The sequence below is a fragment of the Pleurodeles waltl genome, chromosome 8 (genome assembly GCF_031143425.1).
Source record: "Pleurodeles waltl isolate 20211129_DDA chromosome 8, aPleWal1.hap1.20221129, whole genome shotgun sequence".
NCBI lineage: Eukaryota > Metazoa > Chordata > Amphibia > Caudata > Salamandridae > Pleurodeles > Pleurodeles waltl.
Window position 1 is genome coordinate 60,106,526 of NC_090447.1, and position 12,129 is coordinate 60,118,654.

Genomic DNA, 12,129 nt, shown 5'->3' on the forward strand with positions numbered 1-12,129 from the left:
TCTTATGTTAAGTAGCCTGCTCTGTCTACTGTTGCCACCTCACCTGCTGGTTCGAATATGTAGTAGATCCTGGAAAAGACCTTATGAGTCCCAGAAAAATATGAATAGCCTTTGTCACTTGGATGGTGGTGCCTCCACAGGTTGGAAAGACCCAGCGTGGCCATGAACTGTGCCAAGGTCGTACCCCTGGGGAAGGCATAGTCACGCCAGAGCAATCCGGGTCTGGGGCCATGACATAATTGAAGTCATCTTCTATGATGTGTAATGTGGGGTTAGACTCCAGGGGTATGGCCCCTACCTTCTCCAATTTGGGTGCTTGCAGTTAGGGGTTGCATAGACACTTATCAGGGTGATTGATCTCCTCCCCCACATTCCTTGGACCCCACATAGCTCCTGTGCTGGTCTGCCCACGTCCATGCCACCTGGATTGGGGGATTCTTTTTGATCGATATACCCTCCCACCTAGAGGCAGAAGTGAACCCTGTGTGCACTAAAACGGTGTATGCTCCTCTAGCTATGAAGCGGCACTGGGTCTTCTACAAATGTGTGCTTTAGGCATCATCTAAGTCACATGACCCAACCCCATTACAGCTTGCTACCCAGTCCATTAAAATTCCAAGGCAGTATGGAGTACTGCATGTCTGCCTGTGACCTGTCATGTGTTGATCGTGTGGCTATCCATAAGTTCCATGCTCTATATGTGATGTGTTCATGTATGCCTTTCTCTTCTAAAAACTGAATGTAACTTTCAGAACACCCAATTGGGTATCCACAACCGTCATCCCTCCCCTGTCCCACCTACTGCAGCCCCGCGACTGTGTAACCTCATGTCAACAGAACAACCACTTGCTAGCAAGGCAAGAGAAGTCTGAAGCCCACCTCTACTCCCAGAACACCAACTGTTGCTTTAACGTCTGTGGAATGAAACTTATCAGGAACATATAAGATACCTTCCTGTTATCTCAGCCTGTACCCACAGTTCTCACAAAGTCTTTATCCATGCCCATATACTACTGGGGTATACAGAGTATAGGATGGTCAGTCTTGTTCCACGAGTAGTCAGGTGTCCCTTCACACATCCACATCAGCAACAACCCTCCTCCACATGACAGTCCTATGACAGTGTCTTGTGACAACAGCCAAATGGAAACCCTGTCTGACACCCCAGGGTTGTCTCAGATATTTTCCCCTACTAGTTCCAGGGTGCCATCTGGTTGTACATTAATGCACTGTGTTCTTTCATCCTGTGTCAAACCCCATCTCTGCCTTTCAGCCAAACCTTTGAGTCTATTCAGGGGTCTTGCCCTTATGACACTATCTCCTAAGGTTTGGACAGACTGAACCCCATCCCTGCAGCCCAACCAGTCCCATGTTTGCACGGGGGACCAAAGAAGTGTAAGCAGCCCCCTTCGACTACTTTCAGTTTGGTCGGGTATAGGAGCATATATCATTGATTAAGTGATTGAAGTTGCTGCTCAACAGCCAATAATTACTTTCTTTGGGCCTGGACCCTACTGGTGTAGTCAGGGAAAATACCTATCATGGACCCTTCAAATTTAGGGTCCCCAACTTTCTGGCCCACTGCGGTATAGTGTTGTGGTCCCTATAATTAACAATTTTGGCAATGATAGCCCATTGTGGGGCTTTGGACTCAGGACGTAAAGTCAAAACTCTGTGTGCTTGTCTGGTCGCAAAGAATTTAGATTGGGTCTTGTCCCCATCAGTCTGGTAAGCAATTGCTTTATAAAGAGCTTTGTGGCCTCCCCCTCACTCGTTAAGGGAACTCTACGGATTGCAGGTTGCAATGCCAAGATCTACCTTCCACGTCTTCGAGGAGCTCATCAAAGCAAGCAGCCTTCTCTGACAGAGTACGCACCATGGCTTTTAATGTCTTTGGGCCACATGTATCAAAGGGTTTTACCCATTTTGTGTATATGGGAAAAAGTGTTCATACATATGGCCCTTTATCTCCTGTGTAAGCACCTGCACCTTCCCTTTAGTCTCTTTGGAGCACTCAGAGACTCCCCAGAGATCCGAGTGCAGCAGGTTTACCTCAATGGTAATGGTGTCCATTTTGTGTTCCAGGGCCTACTTGGAGCTCTCAAATGCCACCAGGATTTTCACACCTGAAGGTTCCCTGCCAGCCATTAGAGGTGTGCATCTCTCCTCCATCATCACCACAGCAGTTGTTTTAGCCCCCGTGAAGTGATCCATGTGCAATTGCTGTAATTTTGGCACAGCCTTCCCCGCACCATACTAGAGTCTTTGTCAAGTGGAGCACCTCACAGGACAGTGGTACTCAAATGTGCAGCAGGGCCCCTAGCTATCCAAACACGGTGGGCAATGGCTTCCTGGGTTCCCTCATAGTTTTGAGCCTATTACTTCACTCCCGGTGGAGGAGAGTAGTGAGAGGAGGCCAGAGCCGCACACCTCAGTCCAGGCCCAGGGTACTGCATGTTCTACAAGATTCTGTTATGCATGGGTTCCAGACATTCAGTAGCAACTCAACCACCCAGGCCCCCAGGGTGAGGCCAGTTCCAACATGAATCCTTCTGGCCAGCGACACACCTGTTCCTACGAAAGGGTCATTTGGGAAGCTGCCCTCTGTATCTCTGCTCCCCCTTTCACCTGGTCTTGGGGACAGAATGTGGCTTGTCTCCCTCCTCTCCTGGTATGTGTCCCAGATAGGCATGAGCCCACTGGATCGGCACTACAGCAAAAAAGAGGGGGTGTAGGAACAGGATTTATTTCTCCAGACCACCTGCTCATCTTCCCGGCCATGCAGGCCTCTGTTCATGCACTTTCCTAGGCTCGCCACTTCCAGCCTCAAGCCTAGGCCACTCCTTGTTGTGTACTGTAGCCAAACCATCAGCAGTGGAGCTCAACATCTTCCTCCAGCTGTTTCACAGTATTCCTGCCTCCCGGACCACCATGGCCTCAGCTGAATTGAATCTGGGATGGCAGGGGAGGAAGACAAGGTGAGGATCCCCCATCCAGGGCTCAGCGGGGAGTCCAGGGACAGGTCAGTCTGTGGCTGCCACACATACCATTCAATACTGGGCACAGCAGCCCATGGCTCCAGGTCATGTTGTTGTGCTTCTCCACAGTTGTGTGCTCCGTCATCTAAGGTCCGGGTGTCCATCCCTTCAACCCAGCCACAGTCGCAGCAAATTTAGCCGGGTAGGGGCTGGGCTGAGATGAAGGCCGCCTCGTCAAGTCCCTGCAGGGACAGCCTGCTGAGGTCCATCTGTGACTGTCACACAGGCCACCCCACTGTGGGCCCGGTTGGCTGACAGTGGCGTGAAACTGCTACAGCTTCCAGGCCACACCATGCTCCTCAGCACCCGCTCCTCTGCAACTGGGCCCACCTTGGCTTGCTTCGGCTCCACAGCAGCAATCCACTGTTCAGGGGCCTCGCCAAGCTCACTCCCAAGACAGCTGCCTCTGTGGGAGTCAAGTTGTCTCAGAAGCATGGTAGGGCAGATAATTTTACAGGTTTGAAGCAGGATACTGGGGAGCTCTCCCCTAGCACGTCTTGTGAGTGATTTTACTCGGCCATATGCAGAGTTATGAATTTTCCAAAGAGTAAACTGTAAAACAGCTCTTAAAAACCAAAGTGGCAATACAGGTTATCTGGTCGCGTTGGATTAGGACAAAGTCAAAAGTTCATGCCGACCTCGATGGAGCAGGGGCTGGCTGTAGGGATCCCATTGGGCAAGCTGAACCCAAGTACCTTAAATCTTGGTCGTGGAGGGTTGCATTGGTTCGAAACCATGGACTCAGGATGATACATTTACTTTCCCCACACAGTAGAGGAATGCATCAATGTTCTCCATGCAGTGATAGCTTTTGAGATGTGGCAGAGTTTAGGAGTGGGTTCCAGCTCAGTCGAAGTTGAGATGATGCGTTGATTCTGAAGGATGCAGAGGTTGCAAAGCAGAGTGTTGTCGTCGAGGCTATCATTGACGGGGATGTGGGGGACCCTCCATGGAGAGTGCGCAGCAGTGTCAGTTCCGAAGGTGATGCACCAGTTCTGACCCACTCCACAGTGGCAGTGCATCAATTTTGCCCATGCAACAGCTGGGATTAGTCCACTATGCCCACACAGGAGAGGTGCGTTGGTTCACTGTACCAAATATCTTACGTCCACTTCCAAGGACCCATGACTGGGGTGGCACCACTTGGCAGGACAGACTCACAGATTGCAGAGTTCAGGTGCAGGTGTAGGGTGGTTGGGAGTCTGTCATGTCCCAGAGACTTCAAATCAGGAGGTCAGCCAACTAGCCCTTGGAGTCACTCTAGGTTGTAGAGATTCAGACCCAGTCCTTCTCACGCCCAGGCAAGAGAGCAGCAGACACAGGTGAGAACAGCAAAGGCAAGAGTCAAGCAAACAGCTGTCCTTTTTCCTGGAAGAGTACCCACAGATCCAGAAGTGTACTGAAGTGATGGTGTCTGGGGTCCAGTTTGTATACCCACTGGTGCCGATGATGTGAAAAAGACTTCAAAGAAATGCCTTTGAAGTGCATAGATGTCAGGTACTTCCTACCCTCGCTCCAGATTCACTACAGGGATGTGTGCAGCTCTTTGTGTGTGGACAGGACAAAGCCTATTCAGATGTAAGTGCTGTGGGTCTAGCTTCTCCCTCCCATCCTGCCAGGGATGGCCCATGAAGTCACACTAAGCTCCCACTGTTTGTGTCTATCTAGGGGGAATACACAAAGCCCAGCTGTCAACCACACCAGACATGTTATCAGAGAAAGGCAGCAGGCACCAAATGGCCAATGCAAGGAAATGCCAACTTTCTAAAAATTGTATTTTCAAAGCTGCAATTTAAAATCCAACTTTACCATAAGTTAGGATTTTAAATTGTGATCCCAGAGACACTGAAATTGGGGAGTTCTACTCTTCCCATTTGTAAATTATGCTTATGAAATGTGATAAGGTAACTCCAATATTATTCTTTGGGAGAGATACGCCTTGCAGTAGTAAATGGCTAATTTAAGAGTTATTTACTACCATGATGTGTAGAACTTCAAAGTACATGTCCAGCCTTTTAAATACACTGGACCCTGCTCTTGGAGCTGCCTAGGGCATACTTTAGGGGTGACTAATATGTATTAAAAGAAAGGTTTGGGCCTGGCAAAGGGGTTGTTTGCCATGTTGACAGAGCAGTGTAAGCTGCACACACAGGCTCTGCAATGGTAGGCCTGAGGCATGTTTAAAGCGCTATTTAATTGGGTGGCCTAAGCAGTGCTGCAGGTCCACTAGTAGCACTTAATTTACTAGGGACTTATAAGTAAATTAAATGTGCCAATTGGATATATACCAATGTTAAAAAAACAGAGTAGGGAAAGCAACAAGTCTAGTGATGTCCCTGCAGAAAAGGCCATTTTCAACAGTTTCGTTGATGTTTAGGACTGCTTTCATTTTACTTGCTTTTGATGTGCCTTTCTTTAGGGTTTTTTTTAGTTGGTAGATTTATTGGTGGCTATGTAATTTTTCAATTTTTATGTCATTCCTAATGTTGGTATATAAATTAAATTAGAGATATTTGTATACTTACATTTTTACGTAAGTGTTTTTTATGCATGTTTAACTAATTAAATTACTTCTAAAGGAACTTGCATTCGTTCTTCAGATTTTCTTTTATGTTTTCTGTTGGCAATCTAGCAGAGTCTCGTTGTGTTGCAGTTTTTTTCCTTTTGGTTTGGTAAGTGTTCAAATTGTCTGCTCCTTTTATGTTGTATTTTAAATGAATCACTTGTTTTATTGGTCATTTTTGATTTGCAGTTGTTTTTATTGGTTAGTGTTTGTGAAGTTTGAATTGTGTTTCAGTTTTTTGCCTTTTATGGTGGATACTAATTAGTGTTTCTGTTTTAATAATAAATAAATGTTTATATTTTCAGTGTTAATTTGGCTATATGATTAATGCTCATAGTATTGTTATTTAATTTTCATACTAATTTGGGTGCATGAAATCCAACTTTCTAAAAATGGTATTTTCCAAATTGCATTTAAAATCCAAATTCACCATGTTAGGATTTTAAATTGTAATTCCAGAGACACTGAACTTGGGGGTTTATCTCTTCCCATTTGGAAATTACACTTATAAAATGTGATAAGGTAACTCCAATGTTATCCTTTGGGAGAGATAGGTCTTGCAGTAGTAAACAACAGATGTAAGAGCTATTTACTACCAAGAAATGTAAACCTTAAAAATACATGTCCAACTTTTTTAATACACTGGATTCTGCCCTTGGGGCTGTCTAGGGCCTAACTTAGGGGTGACGTATATGTATGAAAGAAAAAGGTTGGGCATAGCAAAAGGGTTATTTTCCCAGGTCGACAGAGCAGTGTAAACTGCACACAAAGGCCCTGCAATGACAGGCCTGAGGCATGTTTAAAGAGCTATTTAAGTGGGTGGCCCAATCAGTGCTGCAGGTACACTAGTAACATTTAATTTACCACAGACTTACAAGTAAATTAAATATGCTACTTGGATATATGCCAATGTTACCATGCTTTAAGGAGTGAACACAAGCACTTTAGCACTGGTTAGCAGTGGAAACGTGCACAGAGCCCTAAGGCCAACAAAAACAAATTCAGAAAAAAAACAGAAGAGGAAAGCAACAAGTCTAGGGATGTCCCTGCAGAAAGGTCCATTTTCAACAGTTTAGTTGATATTCAGGACTGTTTTAAGTTTATTTACTTTTGATGTGCCTTTCTCAGGTATTCAGATGGTGTATTTATTGGTGGTTATGCAGTTTGTGGATTTTTGTGTCATTTCTAATGTTTGGTATATAAATTTAAATAGAGTTATTTGTATATTTACATTTTTAAGTGTTTTTATGTCTGTTTAAATAAATAACTTACTTGGCAATCTGACAGAGTCTCCTTGTGTTGCAGTTTTAGTTCTTTTCGTTTGGTGAGTGTTCAAATTTTGAGGTCCTTTTACATTGTATTTGAATGAATCAATTGAGAATGTTTGTATTTTTAAGAGCAGGTAGTGGTCCCACGGACCACTGCTTACTCTTAAAAAATGAAACTTTGAGTTGATTTTTTTTTTTTTTACATATCCCATTTTCCTTTAAGGATGTCAAAAAATGGTTGTCAGATGATAAAAAATAGACTTTGGCAGCTATTGAAGTGTTGTATGTATTATGCAAGCAAGAGGACAAAGAGATAACTTCTGATATATGCGTCACGGTCCTCCTGCCAATTGAGGCTAAATCTGAAGAAAATATGGTGGAAATCGAACTTGAGGCATAGGCACGGTGGCATAGTGTCGTATATAGATAATGGGCCCCTTTTTGAAGTACAATAAACATGGAAAACAGTTGCCAACCTGATAAGTCAGGTACAGTATAAACACAATCTTATTAGCTAAGGGCTGGTTTAAACAGAAAGGGAGTTCTGAGGTTGTAATCAATGAAACACTGTGGTTTGACTCAGTTGCACAGCAGATAACTGATTCTCCATCATAAAGTGCAAATATTATGTTCTCTCTATGCTAGGGGGAGGGAGATGGTGCATGACAGAAGGTTCCAGGAAAAGGGCGTTGGTTGCTATTATCACTATTGTTTTTCTCCTTTTTATGTTGTACGTTGGAAGTAGGAGGGAAGGCACACCATGTACATGGGTTTGTATGCCTGGTTATTTGTAAATGTTGGTGGCTGTGAACAGGGCCAAAGATATTACATGTCCCAGTTACAATATCGCAAACTGAATAAAGACTGATTTAAAAAAAAACTAAAGTTTGTTATTTCTTTTCAGGAGCTGTGGGCTAAAATGTTTTTTTATACATGATTAGTTGTTAATCTTGATGGCAGTGAGCTGAACCAAAGATGTTGCATGTTTCTGCTACAATGTCACAAAGTGAAAAATGCTGATTTTAAAACAAAAACCATTTTGAATGTTGTATGTTCCTTTACAGGAATTGGGGACTTTCTGAAATCACTTCATGGTCTCTTGACAGCAGAGGATGTCAAGTTTAAATAGCAGCAGGCACCCATCGACATTCATCCTGATGGGAATTCCAGGGATGGAAGACTACTACCACTGGATTGCTATCCCATTGTGCCTAATGTACATTATTGCTCTGATAGGAAACATTGGTGTACTGTTGTTAATTATAACTGTCAGCAGCCTCCATGAACCAATGTACATTTTTCTCTCTATGCTGTCAGTCACTGACCTAATCCTGCCTTCCTCTGCCTTGCCTAAAACATTAGGCATATTCTGGTTTAATTCCAAGAGTATTTCCTTCCAAGGTTGCCTCGCCCAGGTGTTTTTCATTCATTTCATCCATTGCTTTGAGTCGGCCATTTTGTTGGCCATGGCGTATGACCGACATGTTGCAATATGTGACCCATTGAGGTATGCAATGAAGTTTACAAACAATATCATCAGGAAACTTGCTTTATTAGGGCTTGTCAGAAGTTTTTGTGCAGTAGCACCCTTAGCTTTACTTCTCCACAGACTTCCATACTGCCAAAACACTGAGGTCCCTCACACATACTGTGAGCACATGGGCATAGCCAGGTTAGCCTGTGCAGACGTCACAGTGAATAGTATATTTGGTTTGACATCAGCTATTTCATCAATGGGTCTGGATGCTGTATTTGTAATTGCATCATATGTTCTTATTCTCAGAACAGTCCTGAAAATGAACTCGCTGCAAGCCCGCCAGAAAGCCTTCAGCACCTGCACCTCACACATATGTGTAATTATATTGTTTTATGTGCCAGCTTTTTTCTCCTTTTTTGCACATAGGTTTGGTAAAAATATACCTCGCAATGTACACATTTTCGTGGCTAACATTTATATCATATTGCCATCAATGCTCAACCCAGTCATTTATTGTGTGAGTACAAAGAAAATTAGGCAGATTGTGCACAGACTATTTCACTAAGAAGAGGCATAATTGGAAAAGTATGTCCTCCTCTTTGTGAAACGACATTGCTTCTGTGCTTACAACCTCTCAGCAATTCCACACTGATACCCTAAATGTTCTGCAAACTATGACTTAATGCTTTACTCCTTCTTTCGCATGGAAACAGCTTCACTTTGAATTTCAACAGCTATGTTCCCATTACAGCCATATCTAGAATTGGGTACCTCATTTAAATTCAAGTAGTTATTTGTTTGAACACAAGGATTCACATTCTGTTTCCATAACAAGCAACCAGGGCTCTGCCACCGGAGGTAACATTTTTAAGATGATGATGTATTCCATGTTCTTGATCATGGTGGCCTTAGCTTGCTCACCCTCTTGCATAAGACCTGATCACTAATATTCAACATACAGCACTTATTTTTACAGGTTCTTTCCTGATTTGGCATATTTCATGGATGATTATGATCTTCTCAGATTACACTCAGCTTGATAGCTCTCAACTGTGCCTTATGCCTATTCCTCACAGTGCCCAAAGGATTTGTTTTACTGTCAACTCTCTAACATGCACATGGAACCTAGTGAAGTTGTGTCAGAAATACAACATGCTTAAGAGCGTAATCAGACTGAGTGTCTCTACTAACTCTCGTATATGTAACCCTTGTAAAACTGAATTCCGTATCCTCAATTTGGCAACGCACTGGACAAGATAACACACAGTGATAAAAATTGCACATTTTCACTTTCCAAATTCAGACCTTTATGCAAAATCCAAATGTATACCAAATTTGCCATTAGTAACTCAGCATCCTTCTCTTAAAGGTGCAATAGATAAATACACAATTGGTCTCTCTGGCCACACTCCAGGAATCTGCAACTGTGTATGCACTAACATTCATTTTGCCAATGATCTCCTGTCTTTCAGATGTCCTCAAATGTTTCTTCAAACAATTTTTGCCAATGATCTCCTGTCTTTCAGATGTCCTCAAATGTTTCTTCAAACAACACTTCCCTGATTCATTATATTAAGGCTTAGCGTCAAAGAAAGCTCCTTACACCATTAATTACTTATGTCCAGTTACCAAACCTCTCATTTTCATATCTATTCATCTCTTTGCTTTCATGCGATTTGTTCTAGTGTACATTGCACTCAGATACGGAGGTCTTGATTTGCTGTACAAAAGGCGCTAATAAAACAGTGTATAACAATTAATTCTCATCATCCATCTATCAAACACAATTGGTGACTGCACTTGCTTCATGGGCATTTTAATCACAAGGGGTACGTTAGAAGCAGACCTTCAAATGTTCAGTACACTTTTGCAATAGTACTGTATATGATGCTGTAAGAACTTATTGCGGGTGGGAGGTGACACAGGGCAGGCTGGAAATTCTTGGCCATAAACTTAGTGTTTTGGGTCATTTTTTAGGGTCAAGCCTGTTTCGCATGCGCTCGCGCATGCGTATCGCAGCGAGACGCTTTAGTATTTAGAAAAGGGCTCGGAGCCCTGTCAACTTCACGTCAGTGTTTTTTATTGGTTCGTGGGCTTGCCTAATAAAATCTGCTTGCTTTCATTAGTCGGAGGCACGCATAGGTCATGCCTTTTCCAGTGGCTAGCCCTCCTCGAGCGCAGCGACCAAGTACAGAAAACATGCGAGGCTCGCTGTTTTCCATCGGGCTCGTGGACCACTTTTTCTCAAATTTACGAGGTAAAGGACTTTACCACTTGACGTTCTGGGTAGTGAGCAATCATAGCCCCTACAGGAGGGCAGTGTAGCGGTAAGGATCAGAGCTCAGAGAGTCAATTGAGAAACACAAAACTCCCTGCCCAACACAGACCTTGTCTCAGTAAAAGTAGAAGTTCTTTAAACTCACAGAAAAACGGAATACTACACAACCATGGAATTCGGGTACACTGATTTCTAAAATACAGTCGCAGGGCTCTAGCCAAGTTCTACAGCTTTCACACCAAATACACACTTCTAGTAGCAATGAGAATGCAGAGGCACCAGCATGAGCTCACATTTAGTTTATGTGAGCAGTTACTCTATCCAGTAACACTTTTGTATAAATTCCATATGGCAATTCCTAATCTTTCTAATCTCTAGGAGTATCCAAATTGCAGTCTCTCAGTCGCTTCCTTCAAGAGTTGTAATTCCTGTTATCTTGGGAATTACTTTAAATGAGGGTCGGAGACAAATCCTTTTTGCTTACACAGGCACTGCCTCTACCAGCAGGTGGGGTATTGTGGACAGCAGTTCTGCCTTTTGGATCTTGATACTGGGTGAAGAATAGACTAGCAGGCCTTGGCAGCTGCAGCTTATCTCATTCAGTTGCAGCCTCCAGGATGATGTGGGTCCTCTGCTATGGTTTCATTGTTGGGCATTGCAAGTCTCACATACAAGTGAAATTAAATGAAATGTGTATTTGTAGAACACATTAAACCCGAGGGGATCTAAGAGCTAAACCAATCAAGCAGAACCCACACAAATCTACAGTGCCCAGGTGAAAAAAATCTAAGATGAAAATAACCATGTTTTCAGGGACAAGACAAAAGAGTCTTATTTAGAGATGTAGCAGGCAAAGTGTTCTACAGCCCGGCTGCAGGCATGGAAAAATACGGCCGCCCCGTCTGGCTTTACGGAACCTGGGAATGATAATTTTCTACCTGAAGAGGATCTGAGCATCATGACTGGCACGTACCAACTGAAGAGAACAGAAAGATGTATAGATCTTTTATGAATGAGTGCTTAAAAGACCCAGCAAAGAGCCTAAAAGTGAATGTGATTCCTGATAGGAAGCGATTCAAGCACACAAATGCCTTCTCTGACTGACAGCTGTTTGGGACTGTTGAGAATGAGATGAGCAGCAACATTCTGCACCACTTTCAGTTTATTCAAGGTTGAAATGTTAATTTTCAGATAAAGGGCATTGCAGTAGTCCAGTACGATGGAGATCAAAGCAATGACCACCAAAAGTTGCCTTTCTGCCGGAATGAACAGGGCGATTTTTCTGAGAGTCCTGATAATGGTACAATTAACCTGTGTCTCAATACTAAGGCCCATATTTATACTTTGTGACGTAAATCTGCGCAAACACAGTTTTGAGTCAAAAAGTATATCGCTGGCTTGCATGATTCCGGAGCTTCAGATGGGCGCCAAATTTATGGAAACCCACAAGCCGGTGCAAAGGGTGGGCTAGCGTCAATAAAAATGACATTAGCCGGGTGGGGTGG

The 12,129-nt window shown here is 43.5% G+C and overlaps 1 protein-coding gene across 2 annotated transcripts; it reads left to right on the top strand.

Annotated features, from left to right (window-relative positions):
- Positions 1-7,844: 7,844 nt before the first annotated feature.
- On the top strand, positions 7,845-8,911 carry LOC138249048 (olfactory receptor 52B2-like). 2 transcript variants are annotated; one of them, XM_069203101.1, is made up of 2 exons: positions 7,845-7,867; positions 8,002-8,911. In XM_069203101.1, exons 1-2 carry the CDS (start codon positions 7,845-7,847, stop codon positions 8,909-8,911), a joined length of 933 nt encoding a protein of 310 aa, XP_069059202.1. The 2 variants fall into 2 exon arrangements, with proteins under 2 accessions (XP_069059202.1, XP_069059203.1); XM_069203102.1 differs by lacking the exon at positions 7,845-7,867 and having other exon boundaries at positions 7,982-8,911.
- The last annotated feature ends 3,218 nt before the right edge of the window (positions 8,912-12,129 follow it).